This window comes from Neopsephotus bourkii, unplaced genomic scaffold, assembly GCF_033783945.1.
Source record: "Neopsephotus bourkii isolate Nb327-2 ecotype Australia unplaced genomic scaffold, CSIRO-AGI_Nbou_v1 NB_196, whole genome shotgun sequence".
Classification (NCBI taxonomy): Eukaryota; Metazoa; Chordata; class Aves; order Psittaciformes; family Psittacidae; genus Neopsephotus; species Neopsephotus bourkii.
In genome coordinates this window covers 1,680,139-1,700,704 of record NW_026900709.1, presented here as the reverse complement: position 1 = coordinate 1,700,704, position 20,566 = coordinate 1,680,139, and the positions used below count along the sequence as shown (strand labels likewise).

At 43.3% G+C, this 20,566-nt stretch overlaps 1 protein-coding gene and 1 long non-coding RNA gene across 4 annotated transcripts; one reads left to right on the top strand and one right to left on the bottom strand.

Moving 5' to 3' along the window:
- Window positions 1–7,247: 7,247 nt before the first annotated feature.
- Window positions 7,248–17,459, top strand: CAVIN2 (caveolae associated protein 2). Its single transcript, XM_061376580.1, has 2 exons — window positions 7,248–7,693; window positions 14,857–17,459. The coding sequence occupies exons 1-2, from the start codon at window positions 7,301–7,303 to the stop codon at window positions 15,652–15,654; spliced, it is 1,191 nt and encodes a 396-aa protein (XP_061232564.1). The 5' UTR covers window positions 7,248–7,300; the 3' UTR covers window positions 15,655–17,459.
- Window positions 7,618–14,847, bottom strand: LOC133224795 (uncharacterized). Of its 3 annotated transcripts, none has more exons than XR_009728952.1 (3): window positions 10,077–11,182; window positions 9,708–9,845; window positions 7,618–7,751 (listed from the first exon to the last, which is right to left on the bottom strand). It is a non-coding gene; the product is annotated as an uncharacterized LOC133224795 (long non-coding RNA). The 3 variants fall into 3 exon arrangements; XR_009728954.1 differs by lacking the exon at window positions 7,618–7,751 and adding an exon at window positions 13,937–14,847 and having other exon boundaries at window positions 9,521–9,845; window positions 10,077–10,298; XR_009728953.1 differs by lacking the exon at window positions 7,618–7,751 and adding an exon at window positions 11,337–12,238 and having other exon boundaries at window positions 9,521–9,845; window positions 10,077–10,298.
- Window positions 17,460–20,566: the final 3,107 nt, after the last annotated feature.

Sequence of the window (20,566 nt, the reverse complement as noted above, 5' to 3'; positions counted from 1 at the left end):
TGGCTTCTCTCTAGAGCTCTACCTGGTCACACCAGTTGCAGCTTTCATGACAAACTGGCTGGTCCATGCTTCAGTCCCAGATTGGTTTTTATTCATTTGATTTCACCAGATCCCCATTTACCCAATTCACACAACTTACCAGATGTTTGGTAGTTTGCCTTTCTTCCCTTGTTCTTCCACTGCCTTAACACAGGCACACTAGAGCGGACCTGAAGATAAAAAGGATAGAGAAACTCAAGAGTGCTGCAGTGGGCAAATGCTGTCACTGAGGCCAGCTGGCCCATGACAGATCCCATTGGACTATTTCTCACTTTGTTATCGTGCTCAGCCCCACAAACGTCTCCTGACCAGGTACTCAGAGAAGAGCTCTGGGATGCACACCCGGCGCCTGCTGTTCTTTCATCCTTTTCATGCCATCTTGTCCCATCATCACTGTTCATCAGAAACAGTAACTCAGGTTGACATCATTCCTACCAGAGACAGGAGCTATTGAATTATCTAAGGACAAACCTAAATACTAGCTTTTAAAGGATAACTGATCTACTAAAAGCAAGTATTGTTTTGGACATGCCATGTCATATTTATCACACTTGGCTTTGCATTGCACTGTTATCTTCTGCAATGTCATTTGAACAACATGAAGTCGCATGGCACAACATGACAGATGCCTCAGCAATCAGGGTAAGACACTCTCTAGATTCCAGGTCCATTATAGCTCATCCCAAATGAAAGATTCAAGGGACACAAATGATGGTGTGCCTGCAGACTGAAAGTGACTCTAGTCTCCCCAATTATCTGCAGAAAACAGATCTTCTCAATTCACCTGCATTTCCCATAATTAATGCTCTACTTGCTTCCATTAAATATGATTTCATTATCTTCTTCTTCCAAACAACCTATTACAAAGCTCTTCTTTCAGCTTTTTACTAATAATAACAATCTCAGGGAACATGCCAGATAGAGGAAGGCTTCTTTTTAGTGATCATAATCCCTGATTTACTGCTGGAAATTCTCACCTGCGTTAGGAAGAGGCACCAGCTCAAGCAATCACCACAGAGCAACATGACAACACTCTGCCAGTCTTCACAGGAGCAGACTGTCCTCATCCTTTCCAAGAAGGTTGTTCTCTTAGATGTTCCTTGAGAAATTTCAAAAGACAATAAATCATCGAACACATATTGTAATAAAAAGTATCCTGGAAGAAGAAGTATCCATGTGTATTCAGCTGCAAACTATTAAAAGCTTTCTAGTTTTTACTGTCTTTTAGTGGAGGAGGAAAGAGAAAGCAGACAGGTTATCCCTGCCTTTCACTGAAAACTACTTCCCCTTTTCTCCAGAAATATAAAAACATTAAAGGTAGAAGCAGCTCTGTTTCTATATATAGTTTCTGATCTGAAATTTGGGAAAAACTCCAGCATTTTCTTCTGAAGAAGCTGGCACCCTTGGAGGAAATTTAAAATGTTGGTGAACATTTTAATCACACTTCCTAAAAGTCCATCTTCCAGTCTTGTTTCATCAAAATCAACCAGAAAAAAACCTTCCCTTGAGCTCTGGTTCCCTGGTCCCTGTGACCTTGCAGATCCTCACACCCACTACAAAGGCTTGGCTGCAGGAGCAGGTCTCGAGGATGAAGCTGTTCCTCTGCTCCAAAAGCAGAACTAGTTCCCAGTAGGAAATCACGGCCCATCCTGCAGATCCTGCCATTTTTCATGTCCTTTTAATATCACCTCCGTATCTTTTTATATCCTGACATTAATGGACTTGCTCATCCTGCTCTGTGCCCCACATATTCACTAGATGAATACAATACATTGGCAACTCTGGTCTGACTGGCCATATGCTGTTCAATTTGCATCTGCTGTATCCTGACCTCACTTTTGTTCAAACTGCTAAAAACTCCAACTGAGCAGCTGAAATATCCTCTTTTATCTGAAGCTAAGGAAACTATTCCTCACCCTTTCACAAAACTTAATTTGCTTTTCAAATAGAAAAAAAAAGTAGTTTATTATTATTATGCTCCTCAAATGTCTGAGAGAATGCCTGGCCCATATGGTATTTTTATGTGGCTTATTTTTTTCCTTGTCTACAAGTCTGCACAGAATTATTACTCCTTGGCACACAGCGAAAAGGAAGCCTCCTGTGCATAACATGATTTAGTCTGGACGATAAAGTGGAAGTGGATTTCTTCATTGCATATTAAGTTCTGCTGGATACCGTTTGCACAAGAGAGCAGAACTGCAGTTTCGTGCTCTTCTATGATGATACATTTCCCATCAGACTGTCTCATCTCGCTCTTCCCCCAAATATTAAAATTACTCCCAGCAGTGACTCTCCAAATTTCCCACTCTCACATATTAGCTCTCCAAAGCCAGTTACCCATATTTGCAGGGAGTTGCCAGCTAGGAGCCAGGCCCTGTGGGAGCAGGCTTCAGGGAGCAGGCTGGATGGCCACTGGGACAAGCAAAGCCTTGCAGGTGAGTATGATGCCCCGCTCCCCTCAGGAACTGTGCGGCAGGAGAGGATGGTCTCTGCCTGCAGCATCCTCCAGCCACTGCCTCACCCACAGCCACTTCCCAAAGGGTCATGCTGCCAGTGCACTGAGGATGCTGATGATGTATCCTTCCTCTTCAGATCCCTATCCACCAGCTTCCCCCCTCCCCAAGAGCCTTCACGCTGCACAGATCCCAATCCACCTTGTACACAGGTGGTGGGTTTCCAGTTGCTCACCTCATGCTAAATATTCTGTGTACCCACCACGCTGTGTGCAATCTCCTGCATTGTCTCCCTCATCCTGATGAAGTAGTAAAAGATTTCTCCTCCTCAGCCCAGTGCTTGCTCATATACACAAAACATTACATCACATCTGAGATGCTGATACCTTCTCGAAATGTACTAGTAACTACTGGTAAAGGAGAGGCTCTCCATAATCCATTGCACTTAATCGCATCTATCAGCCAGGGTTGGGTTTAGTAACATATGTCCAAACCGACTGCTCAGTGCCAAAGACAACACAGTAAATCAGTCACTGTTTCTCTAATCCATTATCTTTCTTCTCTAACATTTTTACAGCACACCACAAATTGGGTGCTGCCAGTGAGACTGGCTCATAACAGACATAAAGTTTTGTTTTAATAAAACATCAAAAGGCAACACTAAGGATTGATGGACTAATTTCCCTGTGATGTGTCAGTGGAAGGAGCAGTCTATGGCCAAGGGGGAGGACTACCTTCTGCTGGGACAAATCCCATCAGCATTTCTAGCCTCACTGCCCAACAACACAAAACTTACCACACATGTTTAACAAATCAGGTAGTCCAGCCTCTGCTTCCCCAGAAGCTTTTGGCTGGTTTCAAACCATCCCAGCTGCAAGGCAGAGGTTCTGATGGTATGACAAACATCACTGTGGCAAAAGGAGCAGACCAGCAGAATGGAAAGGTTACTGTGACCCAGAACTAGCCCTCAGAGTAACCCTCCAGCAAGAGGCAATCAAGAGCCTTCACTTGCTGGATGCAGATACAAGGTCCTGGTGCCAGTGGTGGCAGCATCACTTCTTCCCATCTCATGCCTATTATTTCTTCTCCTTTGTCCCCCTGGAACAGACATCAGCCCCTCAAGGCACCTGCCTTCCCTTCCTGGGCTCTCCTCCTATGCTATTCTCATTAACCAGCTCTTTACCTAGCTGCATTTGCACAGTTAGATGGCCTCACGCCACATCTTTAAAGTCAGTGGGAGCTTGGTCATGAAATCCAATAAGCTGAGGATGACCTGTATGGTCCCTGCCGTTCTTCTTTCCCTTATTAATTCCCCTCTCCTTCCTTTCCTGTCATATTGTTTTACCTATTACTCCATGCCTAATAAATTATGAGTAATGCTGCAGCATCAAACATTTCTTATCCTGAGCACCATGTGACTAATGAATGAGTTAACCTTCAATTTCTGTCCATATAATTCACGCACATTGATTTTACATGAAAAGAACTCTTGACTTATATCGGATAACCCTGATAAAGCTAATCTCTTTAATGCTGCTTCTTTCTAAATAAACGTAAAATGTTTTCCTTTAGAAAGTTTCTCACTGGTAAAACCAGCACTGAACTTGGCAAAAATGCTCCTCTGATACCCTGCCGAACTAATGAATAGAAGCTAATAACAGCCAAACCTGCATAAAAGGTCTCAGATTCCTCCAAGCGCTGGCGGCTCCACCAGCATTACATTATTGTTACAAACAGGACAGGTAATCAGAGCTGACAGCTGGTGTCAAAATCCACAGCTGGAATTTAGCAGTGGGTTGGGAGAGGTACCAGTTTGGGGCCATCTTATTCCTGGTCTCATCTGTGCTCCTTTCCCTATGGCATTGCCTCTGGGCTGTAACCCCAGTCACAGAGGGAGCACAGGGACAACACGCACCTCCTGAGCCTTTGGGACCGCAAGGAAACCTTTGCAGTGGGTGCTGATGGGCCTTGCAGCCACATCAACACTGCTGTTGCTGCCTTGGCTTTGCCAGGTGGAGGGACTAACAGGGAAACCGTACTTTGGATTTTGTGCTGGCTGCCATGGGGTAGTCCAGCCTTTCCCTAGGATGCACAGGGATGGGAGTTTTAAACACTCCAAGACTTGCAGCACCTTTGGAGAAGGCTCATAACAGGAGTCAGGAGAGTGTTTACTTAGATTAAAAAGACAGCTTACCTATCTCCTCCATTATGTATATGTGCCATATATACATTGATGCGGAAAGGCTTGGGGAGACAGGCTCCAAAATGCAACTAGAGATAGGATGGAGAGCCAGCTTGTCCAGCAGCCAGGACCATGGCCAGGCCAGGGCTTTGCCACAGCTCCTCAAATGTGAAGAAAAATTAATGTGGAATAAATTGATCTCTCCCCTTCACCACTATGGCCAAGGCCAGCATCTCACATACACACACAGCAGCATGAGCTGCTTCTGCTATAAACTGTGACCGGTTTAAACTCCTTGCCCAGGTTGCAAGGTCCCAGCCAAAACCAAGGGAGAGAACAAGGAAGCAAGAGGGGCGGACACCAGCAGCCCTCTGGAAACAAGAATGTCATAGGAAGGGCGTATCAGGTAGTGCTGCTGGGGAGAGCCCTTGGAAACAGAAAGGGTTTGTTTAGTTTGCTCCTTTAAAATACATCCACTCCTTTCTGAGCCTGCATATTTCACAGTCTTGGCATACTTTCCTTGTTGACAACTCTGGCAGACTCAGTGATTTTTGTTCTTTTCCTAAGTGAACGCACTCACCAAATGCATTTTACAAGCTCCCACAACTTGAGGAATAGAAATTGTAGCCTGAAAAAAAAAAAAAAGGACCAAAACCAGTAATATTGCAGAACATTCAGGGGCTCAAACATGCAGAGCTTGGCACGGCTAACACATCTGCATTGTTTTTCAGTCATTAGTTTTTATTCCTTTTCATGGTAAAATGATTGAATGATTTTGTACAGCAAAAAAAAAGGGTGAGGATCACAGCTATTTGGACTCCAAATACATGTTTTTAATCTACAGGATTGCAGGAAAATCATGGAGGAATTATATATACCCAAGCATTAGGAAATAATATATTTCAGCTACCCAAGTGTTAGAATTCGATATACTCACGTATTAGAAACATCTGTGTTTCAGCAAGAATTCCTGTTACCAGGCAAACATCAAGAACAGAAGATAAAAAGAAACTGGCTGTGCTTGGGAATGTCAGTACACAGATGAACAACCCAAGTCTGCGAAATTCTGTAATATTTTCCCTGATGGTAACAGCTCTGGATCAGACCTGGGAACAGTTATGTATTATTCTAAATGAACAGCTTCTCATTTCTTCATGCCAAGCTTTGCAATAGCTTGAGAACACTGCCTCTCCGCCACCACACCCAATTCATCCCTATTCCCCCAAAACAGACATTCTGACCCTATGATTTTTCACCAAAGAAGAGAAGCTGTGGCTGTTCCATCCCTGGCAGTGCCAAAGTCAGGTTGGACGGGGCTTGGAGCAACCTGGTCTAGTGGAAGGTGTCCCTGCCCATGGAGTTGAACTGAATGAGCTTTGGGGTCCCTTCTAACCCAAACCAGTCTATGAGTCTATGGAACACTATAGAGAACCCAGTCTGGGCAACCAGAATGCCTACCTGAACTCCACACCACAGGCAGTGAAAATCTCCTGGCACTCCATCCAAAAAGCAAGCACCCCATGCAACACCGGACTGGGCTTTGGGGTTTGCTGTTTGTTGGGTTTGTTGGTTGTTTGTTCTTTTTTAAAATTTTAATAAGAATAGAATAGCTCTAATCTGAAATAATAATAGTAATAATAATAAGGAGGAGGAGGAATTAAATTATTATTATTAAAACCCCAGCAGTCTGGTGTTGCATGGGGTGCTTAGTTGGTGAAAGGAGAGCCTGGAGATTCGTTTCACCACATGTGAATATAAGTGTGCAAATTATTATTACAATCATTACAGAATCATAGAACAGTTTGGATTGGGAGGGACCTTCAAACCTTATCCAGTCCAACCCCCCTACAATGAGCAGGGATATCTCCAACTAGACCAGGTTGCCCAGAACCACATCCAGCCTGGCTTGAATGTATCCAGGATGGTGCATCCACCACCTCTCTGGGCAACCTGTGCCAGGATTTTACCACCCTGATAGTAAAGAATTTCTTCCTCACATCCAGCCTGAATCTCCCCTCTTTCAGTTTAAACCCACCACTCCTCATCCTGTTGCAACATGCCCTCTCCCCATCTTTCTTATAAGCCCCTTTTAAGTACTGAAATTATATATGCCTATAATTATATTAATATTTTATAACCACAACTATGGTAATATTATGCTAAGATATCAGCATTCTTTGGCTCGTTAATGTTAATTTATTATCATAATCGCTATGTTTTATACAGTAACTACTTTTTTAAAAAAAATTTCATTATTATTAAACTCCTTCCGATTCAACGAGACAGGCTTTAAACTCCGAAGAACTCCCCGGACCATCAGCACCACCAATCCCAACTCCTCCTCCAGCAACCTCATTCCGCGGTATCTCCTGCCATCTACTGATGCTTGCGAGAAGACTGCATTTTGCCAAGTGTGGGGCGAGAATCCCCCCCCCCCCCCCTTTGCTGTTCAAATACACGGGAGGGACGGGATGCGGGGAGGCACCGGGAGCCCGGCCCCGATCCCGGAGACCGCCCGGGGCGGGCCGGGATCGGGGCCGGGCTCTGCCCGAAACCTCCCCAGGGGAGGGGAAGGCGCAGCCCTTAAGAGCGGCAGCGGTTTTGGCCGTCCCATCCCGGGGCGAAGATGGGGGAAGCAGCGGGAGGCAGCGCGGTGCCTCCGCTACCGCCGTCGGAGGCGGTCGGGGGGCAAGTGAATGCCCTGACCGTGCTGGCCTTGCTGGAGAAGCTGGTGTCGATGCTGGAAGCGGTGGAAGGGCAGCAGCGGCAGATGGAGCAGAGGCAGCGGGGTTTGGAAGGGGCGGTGCGGGGTATTCAGGGAGACCTGGGGAAACTGTGCCGCAGCCACGGGGCGACAGGGGAAGCGGTGGAGAAGCTGCTGGAGAAGTCGCGGAAGGTGTGCGCTCATACCCGCGCCGTGCGGGAGCGGCTGGAGAGGCAGTGCGATCAGGTGCGGCGCCTGGAGCAGCATCACGCACAGCTCCTCCGGCGGGACCGCTTCAAGGTGCTCATCTTCCAGGTGAGACACAGCCCCCCGGCCACATCGGAAAAGACCACTGCTGCTAACTCCTAGCACGCTTAGGGAAAGAGGAAAGAGTTGCTTTTCGTTCTGGGCAAACCTGGGGAAAGAGCTGACTTCTTACTAACTCTTAAGCTTGGCAAAAGAGCTGTCTTCTTCCTAAGCTTTGCAAAAGAGCTGTCTTCTTCCTAACTATGGAGAAATTCTTTTAATCTTGGCAAACTTTACGAAAGAGTCTGCTTTAATTCTCAGCAAGTTCAGGAGAAACACGCACTTTTAGCAAACTCAGGGGGAAAGCCTGTTTTGCTAACTCCTACTGAACCTGGGGAATGAACTGTCTTTTTTGCTAACTCTCGGGGATTTGGGGGAGGGAAAGACCTTTCTCAGTTATCTTTTTGCAAACTTTGTGAAAGAGCCTTTTAACTCTTGGCAAACTTGGAGAAAGCTGTCTTCTACTATCTGTTATTGGACCTGAGGAAAGAGAGATTGTTTTCCTAACTTGTAGTAAACTTGGGAAAAACGCCACCTTTTATTCTCAACAAATCTGGGGAAAGAGCCATCTTTTACTAACTCTTAGAATACGTGGGAAGGAACTGTTTTGTTGTGGGGTTTGGGGTTTTTAAGTAAACGTTAAGAAACGGCCTTTTTTCCCTTTAATTGGCAAACTTGAGACAAGAGCACATAACTTTTCCCAGTGCCCCTAAGAACTGCCACTGCATCTGCCCTCAGGATGAGGAGAGGGGCAGTGCTGCAGTTCCCTGTCACACTCAGCCTCACATCCTGCTTTCTTCTTCAAGCTGTTGTGGCCCATTCAGGGATGAGCTAAAAATCCAGCTAAAAACTCAGCTTCCTGGGTTTCCACCCAGTGATAGCAGCAGTTTGCATATTTTCCCCTTTTTAAGGAATGGCGTGAGCTTTAACTAAACACAGGATGTGACTTTCACATCTTTGACAAAGAGAAAAGGAAAAGCCAGACCTACACAACACCCTGAGGGAAGAAAGGAAAACAAATGCAGGGCTGGAGTAGCCCCAGCTCAGGCATGTCACCACCTAGTCACACTAAACTTGTTGGCTGGGTGCTGTATCTGTCAGTCGCTAGCTCCCTTCCTTGTGTTGTTGCATGTTACGTCTATTTAAACAACCCCAGAACAACAGAGCAGTGCCTGATTTTCAAAGCTGGCAGGCCTGGTTAGTGCAGAAGCGCTTCCCTCAGAAAGGAAGCCCCCACCTCCTGCTTATTGTTCTCCCGAACTGCAGTCCTGGCTTACCAAGCCAGAAGAGGAGGGGCTGTGGCATGTACCGAGCGTGGTAGTTTCCACCCCAGAAGGAATGTGGAAATTATTCCAGGGACTGGGTAAACTAAAAGACACATGTTCGCTGTACTTCTGCAAGGACTGTATGATCCATTACTGTAAGTCAGACACTGCCATCTCCCAGGCCCTGCTAGCTGGCTCCACCTCCAGGTTCAGACCTAGACCTTGAACACTTCCCATGGGGAGAGTGCATCAGCGTGGCCTGGGGGAAGGCAATTCTATTGCATTTACGGTACCTCCAAGCATGAGAATTAAGGCCTTGCCATTGCAACTACAGCATCTTCCTCCACAGAACTAATATTTGAGCCTTTTAAAATGACATAATGTGGAGTGTGAAGCCAAAACCACAGCTGTATGTGTGCAGTGAAGAAGGCCTTGTTACCTCAGTTAGGGATCCCCATTGCCGCTGCCCAGTGGACGTAATTCGCAGGCACTGGATGAAGTAACAGTAAAGGTCACCAAGAAGAGTTTGGAGGGTAAAGCAAGCAGTGTCCTGACAGGGGAGGGATGGCTTTGCTTGCTTCCTGACACTGAACAGTATTGCAGAGCTAAGGCCTATTTAAACTTACAAGCCTTTCCTTGGAGTCCTAAATACTGAGTCATAACTTCACAAACCTAAAGTAAATTACACAGGTCTGTGTCCCAGAACAACAGCTAAAGAAAATCCACTGCTGCTCCACCATCAATCACCAGGCTGGTACCTTCGGACAGCAGGTCCTTCGTTGCTTTTACAAGGATTTAGTTGACTTTGTTCCTGTCTCTCATCGGAAAATACATTGCCATGCTGTGCGGAGATGAGCATAACTGATCCCAAACTGATGGAGATCAGGAACACAAGCCTTGGAAAATAAACACTTCAGTTAAATTCAGTTAAAAAATCAGCTGTCAACTGGGAATTGCTACTGGCACTGCCCTGCTGCTGGCTGGAAAACCCGGGTGGCCAGAAGAGCTTCCCAGGGCATGGGAGGAGCTGGGATTTTCCATTGGGGAAGCAGCCGCACCCGGAGGGATGGTGGGTGCTTGCCAGGCCATGCCCACATGTCTGTTGCCAGCACAGGCTGGCACCTTACCTGTGTTCCCACCTCCATGGCATCGCCCTGTGGGGTCTCTTACAAGCTGGAGGTGGGATGATCTAGTAGCAAACAGGGCCACTGCCTTGCTTGGATAACTAGGATACAGAGGGAAAAGCAGAAGGCTGGCTGGGTTTCTCTCCTGCCCTGAACAGGAATCCATGGAAAAACAATTGCAGGAAGGATAAGTCTCAACAATGAAGCTGTTCTGATGCCAGATTTCTATAAAAACAAAAAGGAAATCTGGATGTAGGAGACTTTAGCTGGGGTTTCTTTCCCACTGAAAAAAAATCCCCAAACCAATCCCAAACTTCACACTGCGTTTTTCTCATTAGAACCCGTTTTTCCAGCTTAGGAAGCTTGGCATGAAAACAAAAATACACATTTGTGATTCAGTTCTGCGTTTATCATATACTTCATACTCTCTGATTCTTGGTGGGGGCTCTGAGCGTAACCAAAACACATGACTGAGCTCCAGCTCTGCGTTTTATGAAGCTATGTTGCTGCTCGCCAGCATCAGCTTTCCCTCAGCGTACACACTGAGAATGAACTGCGTTGAGAAAAGGTCACCTATTTACATATTTGCCATTAAAATGCACTTAGTTTTCTCTCCCCTAAACTGTCTGCATTGTTCCTATTTTGCATAGATTTATTTAATTGGTGACATATTTTAAGGGCGCTCCGTTCCCAGCATTTGGGGATGCAAAAGTTATTACAGATGCCACAAGTGACACAGCAATTCAGCAAAACACTGAAGTGACTGTTTTAAAAATCCTTGTTAAGCTTTGGCATTGTTCCCCTCTATTTTGTTCCCACCATGTGACCAGCTTTTTGGTTCTGGTTTGGTGGGGGTTTTGTTTGCCTTTTTTTGTTTAGCTGCAAAACACAAGATAAAAAAAGGGTCATGATTAATTTGAAAATTAAAATCTCATATTTACTGGTAAATAGGACAGATAAATAAGTCAAAATTATAGCTTGGGGTCAAGCACACTGATACTTCAGTCCCTTTCACATGCTGCTCGTGGTAAATGCTTCAAACTGAAAGGAAGCAGGAGAAGGGCATAGAAAAGCAGCTACTTGATTGCATCTTGTTGTTTGGGTCATGGTACTAATCTTTCAAATAAGCAACTTCAAACTCAGAAATGCACAAGTGAGGGAAGCAGAAGAATTATGGGCTGGTATTGCTATCATCTCACTGCTAAATGTCCCACTAGGGCCTTGCAGGGAGAGTATTCTTATATTGATTAATGACAAAAATACCTTGCATGGCTCTTAGGACTCAATCCAGATGTGCTGAAGGAGGTCAAGGTGACAGTACAGCCCATGCCCAGCATGTACAGGATGTACAAATAGGCACCTAGCAAGTTCCCCCTCTTTGACCACAGCCCCAGCCTGCTCCCTGCCCTCGTCCCTTCCTGTGGTGGCATCCAGGTCTGAAGAGCCTGTCCAAAGGAAAGTAGGTGGAAATATTGCTGTTTTTAGAAGGATTTGTCATCTTTTTAGCTATTTTATGTAGCAAAACAAGTTTTAGACCAGCAATTACATAGGCATATAACAGCATCTACAAAGTGCAGAGGTGCCTAGACCGCTGTAAGCATTGGGAAATGCCATCTTGGTTTTTTGAAGGCCATGGCCTCTCACAAATCCAACAAAAATCAAAACCAAAGCACACCAATTGCCCTTATGCAGCATCAGAAATGCAGCCCTCCTGAATAAATTAACTACCTGCTCACTCAGTTTTGTAGTGCGCCATTATGGATCTTATCTTCTTCCCTGGTAAAAGATAGGGCTGAGATTATGACCTATAGAAAGCTCCAGAGAATGACTGATCAAAGCCACAGGGAAGGCACTGATTTTAACTCTGCTGGTATTACTAGTATTAGCAAGACTTGTTTTACACAAAGAATTGAACCATTCTATTTGTCTCCTACATGGACAAATTAAATTCAGAGGAGGTAGCTACCTATAGTCAAGCTGATCTGAGAAAATGCAAGTGCTGTTTTTGAACTCAGATGTGGAAAATAAAAAGATGTATTTCTTTCTCAGAATTTTAGGTTAGATCAAGAAGAAAAGATCAAAGTTCTACTTTTTTTTGGCTCAGAAAATAGTTATGCAGTTTGTAACAGCTGGCATTTTTCAGTGTATTGTTCTAGTCTTCCTAAATGAAATATCAGACTGCTTGAAAAATGCATCGAAACAAAACATAGCTGTCATATAAACTTGTTAGACCAAAAAGTTACCAATATCCCACTTAGAATATGTTATCAGTAACCACATTTGAAATAGAAATATCTGTGCCATCACAGCGTTCCTACTGTAACACCTTTGTATTTCCACAACACTTAATTTATTTTCATTTGCATTTTAATAGTATCTGTAATCCTAAGGTCTCTTAGAAATATGAGATAGGAGAGCATGTCGTTCACATTTTACAAGAGATGCCCAGAGACTTATGTTTTCCAGGGCCATGCAGGAGGCTTACAGAAGTGATTTCTTGACTGACTGATAGCTAAAGACTACCTAGAAACTGCTTTTAATTGAATCATTAGCTCATTATTATGTAGTATACCTTCATTTGTTTTCTCTATGAATATGGATCGCTTGACAGTCTCCTTTCTACTGAGCCGCAAATCTGATAAAAACAGAAATAAGATCTATGTCCATATTCTTCTAGAGACTGCATGCAGTACTTTGGTTTAATGTGAATACTGCAGACACAGAGCTAAACTGACTTTGAGAAGAGCCACGCAGGTCCATCTCTGGCTTAGGCTGCACTGTGATACATCTCATACAACACCACTTTCCTAGATTAAATACTTTAAAAGCTACAATCCATGTTTACTCATTAAAATCGGAGTTCTCTATGCCATTCAGACACTTACACCTGAATGTTTAGCTGTTTAAAACTGTATGTGATTACGTAGGTTTGGAAAGAATGCACAAGACACGTAATTATGCTTCATGCTGAGTTGTCATGCTCTGGGGAATAATTTTACACTGCACCCACTCATGTAATCCATATTTCATTAACTGCAGTGGAGAGAAAATATAAATATTTGTACTGCAGCTACAGCTGCTTTCACTTAAAGCTTGTGCAGGTTTCCTTTGTTTTGCTACCTTGGTCATTGTTGCTGATAGCTGCAATAACGTTACAGGTGCTGGGAGAGGAGGGATGGCTCTATTAGAGGTTCCACTGCAGGCAAAGGGCTTGGAAAAGCTTTGTCTTTGCCAGTGATTGTGGCTGAGGCTGCTAGTCCAGGAAGCTGTGCAGAAACCATAAAAGTAAAGCACATACAAACTGTAAAACTGCCAAATTGCCATCCATACTTTTCATTTTATGAGAGATACTCATCAATACACTTAAATCACAGTGTATATGATTATATACTGTGTATGTATGATATAAAATGATTCTGCCTGGCCACATGCATATTCCTGAGTTCCAGAAGCACTACAAGGTAGCCAGGACTATTTTGTTTCTAAAAGCATTCTTACAGAGTGTCAACAGCAAATTTAACCCAAGACACTGTTCTCTCCAGTGATCACAACTGCATGCTCAGTCCTGAAATAATGAGCATGAGCTACGAAGTGTATGTGGCCTTTCTTCCCCTTAACTGTACACTCAGGGCCACTAGGGACAGATGTGAGACTATTACAACCATTTCACTCAGAACTTACTGCTTTTCGCATCTAAAGATAAATGGGAAGGGGGTAGGTGAGAAAATCCTTCCAATCCATGCAGCTAAGTGATACTGCATGCACTCTGAGAGTGCAGACCTAAGGCGTAACAATTCTAAGAGGAAAAGGGAGCATGCGAGGAGTCTCATTTTCTTTGCAGGGCAGATGCCTGCAAATCCTACCACAGAACAGTGTGTTCATTGTGCTGCCTCTGAACTGCTCAGGGTTGCAGAGTTTCAGCCACAGAGGTCCTTCATTACCAGTTGCAGCTTCTGCCCTCATTCAGCCTGGTTTGTTTTCAGACCCCTTCTCTCTTTCCATGCCCTTTCTTGGTTTTGCTTCTAAAAAGCAAACATTTTCGTGTTAGCTAGAAGTGACTACGAGTGTTTTCTATGTGGTATAATATCTGTTTATTTTTGTGTGCCATAAACATCTTCTTCAAGGAGTTCTGCCCATATTTTTAATATTAAACAACCAGATTTACTTTTTTTCCCTGTAAATAGCTGTAAAATAGCACATAGTCTAAACATCATGGACTGCATGGCTTCTCAGTATCAATAATCTGTTTTTAACAGCAACATACATTTTGCTGAAATGCAATGAAAGTGCTAACTGCATTTGCATATAAGGTACCTGTTAGATACAACTAACATCTCTGCAGAGATATTCCCAGTCTTTGGCTAGAGAAGTTGAAAGCTGTGGGGTTACATGACTTCTGTAGGTCTATGTAGGGTCTGCAGTACAACCTCCTTAGCCACGTCTTCCTCTTCCCCAGGGATGGGTGCGCAAACTTCACATCTAAACTTGTATTAAAGAATAACTAACTTAAATGACAAGGAACAGGATTCCCATTCTGTACACATTCCAACTCACTCTGAAAGAGAAATCTCACAGCTCAGCGCTCATTAGTCTTTAACTTTACGAGATAATGGTTCAGTGGGCTTTGAGTGGTTTGTTACCGGTTAAATATACTGAGACAAGAAGAAACGTTCAGCAGTCTTCATCTCATTAGGGTGTGTGGGGTAATTGTTGAGGGTTGTGCTTTGCTTATTAATTTAGTGTCCTGTGAACTATGAAACTCAAATATTGTCAATTCTTTCAGGAGGAAAATGAGATCCCTGCCAGTGTTTTTGCAAAAGAGCCTGTTCCCAGCATTACAGAAGGAAAAGAAGAACCTGTGGATGAGAACAAAACACTGGAAGAAACCTTGCAAACAGTGGAGTTGCACTCAGATGATGAAATGTTTCACGAGGAAGATGATTTGGATGACAGTGCAGAGGAGAAAACAGAAGAATCAAGAGCTGAGAAACTTAAAAGATCCAGCCTTAAGAAGGTAGACAGCCTCAAGAAAGCATTTTCTCGCCAAAACATCGAGAAGAAGATGAACAAGATCAGCACAAAGATCGTCTCCCCTGAACGGAGAGAAAAGATCAAGAAGTCGCTTACTGTACATCACCAAAAGTCCTCTTCTTCAAAGAGTTCAGGTTTCAAAGTATCACCCCTCATGTTCAACGTGAAGAAAGTCCGTGAAGGAGAAAGCTCTGCTGAAGCTGAGGACAGACCAACAGAAACTGCAAGCAATGACCAAGCTGAGAATGAGGATGAAGTGTCATTCACCAGCATGCACTCAGATATGACCCCTACCACTTCACTGACCGAGGAGGGCAAAGCAGTAGCTGATACTCTGGAGAAGGAAGCAAGAATGGAAGGGAATGCCACCATGATGAACAACAACATCGAGCTGTCCATTGTTGAAGATGATGAAGAGTATGGGGTGCCTCTACAAGTTTCTAGCCAGAAACTCTATGATGAAAGAAACAACCCAGTTGGCGCAGAAATGGAACAATCTGATGAAGAAACGACCCAAGCAGCTGTCTTGCAGATAGACCAAACAGCATAGTCAATCTGAGCCTTCTTTCTCCTTCCAGATACACATGGTTTTACTTAGGCGAGTAACTGGTTTCTGCTACACAGGCGATAGTAGCAATTCAGTTTCTTCCATCCTTTTCTCTGCAGTGGTAATTATTGCATTGTTTTGGAATGCAGAGTGAACAAGGTCTATGACATAGGCTGAGGCTGCAACATGCTCTGTTTTAGGCCAAATCACTGGTGTTTATTAAGTTAGAGATGCTGCCAGCTGGTGTAAGAGACTGGCAGGAAAAGAGTATGTGTAGTAGAAGCAAGCTGGTCAGCTGGCTTTCTTATAGTTAGGTCAGAGGAATGCGTGGAGAGTAGACAAAACCCAAACATTTCTGGTTTTCTTCTTTCTAAGTATTTTACAGCACTGTGAGTAGTTTTGCATGTGAATGTAGAAATACCAATGAGGACATTTGATTTCGGTTTCCTTGCTATACTCCATGAATACAAACAGCCTCAGTAACCGTGCATACACGTATAGTTTGTTTGGGGCTTTGCTCCATGATGCTGTAAGACTAAAAGAGCAGAGTGCTTAGAAGCCGAGAAGTTGGTTCCATCCATTTCAGTAGGGGAAAGGTTTTTACCAGTAGTCTCTTGCTATTTCACTTAGAAGAAATGACTGTGTTTAGGTGGAAATCAAAAGTTGTTTTTCAATCTACCAGAGTTACGGAAGTACGCTAGTGACAAGCATGAATGTATGATCGGTTACTGTACCTCTACGGGATCAGAAATTGAAAAGGAAAAATATCAATCAAAGGGATTTGATGGAAATATGGAGATAGTCGGAAGAAAGCATGTGATGCTATGAAATGTATAAAAAGCAAAAAAGAAACACCCCACAATATTAAATCTATACACCTAGCTTAAAGAATATATACTCAGATAACACTAATTCTTAGTCTTTATAGCGATATACTATCAAACTTTGCACATGCACAACTTCATATCTCAGAGTATTTTGAAAATAGCATAATTTATCTTTTTACAAATTATTTCCTATATAGAGCTATATTTACAGAGAAGAGTTAGATAATTACAGGGATGTAAGGACAATTTTTTCCAAAAGGTGAAACACTCACTTAGGCATGTCTAAAGGGAACAATGTGTTACAGACTGAACTTCATGGCAGGGATGAGTTTACATAAGGATGAGTCTGCAAAGCCACAGGATTTGATTCTCTGCTAATAACTTTCATCAAAGCCACCTACCTGCTCTCAGAATTACAAGTCTGTCATTTTTCAGAATTAATTGAAAATGAGAGGTTACGGGGTAGCTTTTTTGCTATGAATGTTCATTCCTGTCACTTAACAAAAGGTAAGGGGGAAAAGGAGGAAAGGGAAGCACAATACCTACAACAGTTACCTTACATCCTTGGTTGTTTATGCAGTGGATTATTTTTTATTTTTTATATACATATAAAACTCTACTGATACTTAACATTGCACTAAGAGGCTGCTTCATTCAACTAGCATTTAGAATCACAAATTACAGGGGAAATAAAAACTACAGCAACAATACCATTATGAAATGATTAGCAGGTATTACTCCACAGGGTTAATATCTGTAACCAGTAAATCACACTGGAACTTAGCCACTAAGAGCTTAGTGTAGGTAAGAACTATTAAGAGTTAAGCTCTTAAGTGTGTGGTATCATATAGGTGATACTGTTTGTGAGAGAAATCATGGCATAACTTGTGCAGCTATATTTTGTATTAACTACAATGGATTTCCATCATTTTTACTTGTAACTAACTACAACTATGACAAATAAAAGCATAACATAAAACAGCCACGTCAGTCTTTGGAGTAAGCAGTCTGAGAAGCTGGTGAAGATGAAATTTAAAGGTCAAGCATTTATTACTTCAGTTCATGTCCCTGTTGTACCTATACCATTTTCTCCCTCATCATCTCCTGTACATGTACTATTTTCTTTCTCATTCTCTGCTGTTCTTTACCACCACAAACACCAGTGCTTTGCTTTCCAGACGCTTGTCAGCTCTCTAACCTGTCTGAATGTAGTCAGGCACTTTCCAAATCTGCTAGTTCCATCTGCATTTTTTATTAGACTGCAGCATGCTTCTAATACTTTAAATAGTCCCCAAAAGCATATTTATACTGAAGTGTATATTCTGTTTATGCACACAGATAAACTCACATCTTCTAGAGTGCCACAAAGTCTATAGCAGGCTTAATTTTACTGACAGACCAAAGAATGCATGTTTAACCTTTATGTAACAGCTGTCAACTTCCCACAGCCACCAAGTGCTAACCAGGAACCCCAGCATCATGTTTACATTTTGCTTTTAGATAGGCCTGGTTTGTTTGTCCTGCTAAGCTTTAATTCAAACAATACCCTTGGCCATGCTTTACCCAGTTTTAGAGATGCTGAAATGAATCCCATGCGCAGTGTTGTAAGAGCATTAGAGTGCTACCCAGAAAAAACACTGGAAATGCAGATACTGAGCCTCTGTGAGAATTAATTCAAATACCCACTTCAGGATACACTACACACACCACCATCAGTTGAAGGGCTAGAATTACATTTTTTCTCCATCATGATCATAACATTTACAAGGGTGTGAGTGCCTGTAATTCTAACAAACATAAGAAAGCATGCTTTCCAAGAGAAAAAAGATGTTAACTCATGAACGTCTGCTTTTGTGCTATCTTACAAACCAGAGAAGAAGCTGGAAGGACCTTGAGAAGTCCCCCAAGCTGCTTCTTCCCCTCTCCTTCCATTCTTGAGTCCTGGCTAGAAACATTAGTCTTGCAAAACTTAGTGTTTGAGGGAGGAGACAGACTGCAGCACCAGCAGCACTGTATTCTTTCAAGTATCTGAAGCATGTGCCTGGATCTTGTCAGGCTGGCAGATGTCAAGCATATGCAGGGGTATTCCATGCTTGTGCTGACAGGTTTGTCTACATAATTACTGGTTAAAAAAACAGCTTGTTTACTCTTCTTGACACGATAACGTGAGTACAGCACCTGCCTGCACGCTCCACTCATACCATCGCTCCTTAGAAGACCCAACCTGTTGGCTGCTGCAGGGATTCAGAGTTTTATCTCCACTGGAATCAGCGGGAGCTCTGCACAAAGAAAGAAGGTGTGATAAAGTCCTGATGGTATAAATATTTAAACCAGCAGCACTTGGTGGCTGCTGATACTTCCACTTTCAATGCCAGAAAACCAGCTGACATTTCTGTACCCTTTTAGGGGAAAAGGGCACACAGCATCACGTTGACCCCCATGTGCTAATCCCTGAGCCAGCTTCTCTGTGAAAAGACACAGATAAGGGCTTTCTGAAACATATCACTGTCTAATAAGGGTACAGTGAAAGCCCCCATATAGGCCTGACTGAAGCACATTGATAATTAAAAAGAAGAAAGGGAAGAAGAAAAGGATCAGAAGGTAAAATATACCTGTTTGCCCTTTACACTGATACAAGGAAACCCATTTGTTGTTATAGGCTGTAATGCCAAACAGTTGTGCAGCTGATGACTTTAGTCACACACTTAAAAAAGGTAAACTTGGAGAAATTAATGAAGTAATGGCAATTGGATAGAGGGCAAACTGTTCACCAAAGTACCATTCCAATCCTGAAAGTCAATGAAAAGCTTTCAGCTGGTTCAAAGGACTCTCTCAGCCATACAAGGCTTTGGGCCACATGTACAACTCCTGTGACCACCAGTGAGAGCTGTGTGCACAGCTGCAGGACATGAGATCTGTGTATCTCTCCAGTCCAATCTGCTTAGCTTGTCAACAGAATAAAAAGACTTACTGCCTTCAGCACGGCAGAACAGGGTGGCAGAAAGGAAAGCTATAGCCTCCTTTCTGGGGTGCACTGTGAGTAAAATCTCAAGCTAAGTTCTGAGTTCAAGTGTTTGCTGTTAGTAACAAAGGAGAAGGCATACCTCCAACTCCTGAAAACAGAGTCAGGTATGCAGGCAGAACAGTTTTCCTGTGACCCACTAAGATGCACGCGTTTACCCTGAGTGTCAAGCAGTATCAGATAGTCTTCTTGCATGCAGAGAAACAGATCGTCCACTCCGAACAAAGCAAGCACACAGCTGTCTGGCCCCAGTCCTGGTTAGAGTTTTGCCTAGGCAACTAAACAACTGGCAGGAAACAAATGCCAGAGCAGCCCAGAGGGTGCTGACTCAGCACCCAAGTATCCACTGCTGTCTGACTCACAGCCCTTGCTGTCCCAAATTAACAGAAAAAGGCTGATAGCCACTTTCCACCGCTTTACACTGACCCTTGCCAGGGTTCTGCTTCAGGAGCTGTGTTTGAACCAGGATCAACCCCAGGCTGAGTCTAACCGCATGCATAAAGAAATTCTAATCAGCATACTTGCAGCTGTCAGTGGCGGCTGATATTTCCTGCCCTCCCTTTGATCAAAACGCCTTTCTTCCCTTCCTCTCACTCCACCAAGTCATTTGCAGGAGTCTGAAGTGCACACTAATTCAAATAAGGAACTCTAACTCCATGTTGAGAACTGATAATCAATGTCATCTTTAATTTTTCTTACATGGTTATCCCCTTTAATGGAGTGTGCTCCAGTAACTGAGAATAAATCTGCTTTGGGTTAAGCTAGAGATTGCTATTTATTTTTCTTTCAGATCAGAGATTAATACTGCTGTATGACCATTGGCACTAACCTCTTTTTCCATAGCAACACTGAAGAGAACATAAACTATGAGTCATAATTTCTCTCTGGAGGACTTTTTTGTAATTATGATCATTCCACAGTTCCTAAAATATGTTAGCTGATATATAGCTCTGGTATAACAGCTTTGATTTTCCTTCGTTTGAACACACAGGCAGAAAGAAGAGACTTCCATTATTTTCTCCTTCTCAGGCTGAGCTAAACACTACACAAAGTACCATACATTCAT

What these genes read in the sequence shown, in the direction of transcription:
- CAVIN2 (XM_061376580.1), top strand. Translation starts at nt 7,301, where the DNA reads ATGGGGGAAGCAGCGGGAGGCAGCGCGGTGCCTCCGCTACCGCCGTCG. An exon ending in TCAAGGTGCTCATCTTCCAG is followed by an intron (nt 7,694 to 14,856) that starts GTGAGACACAGC and finishes CAATTCTTTCAG; the next exon opens with GAGGAAAATGAGATCCCTGC.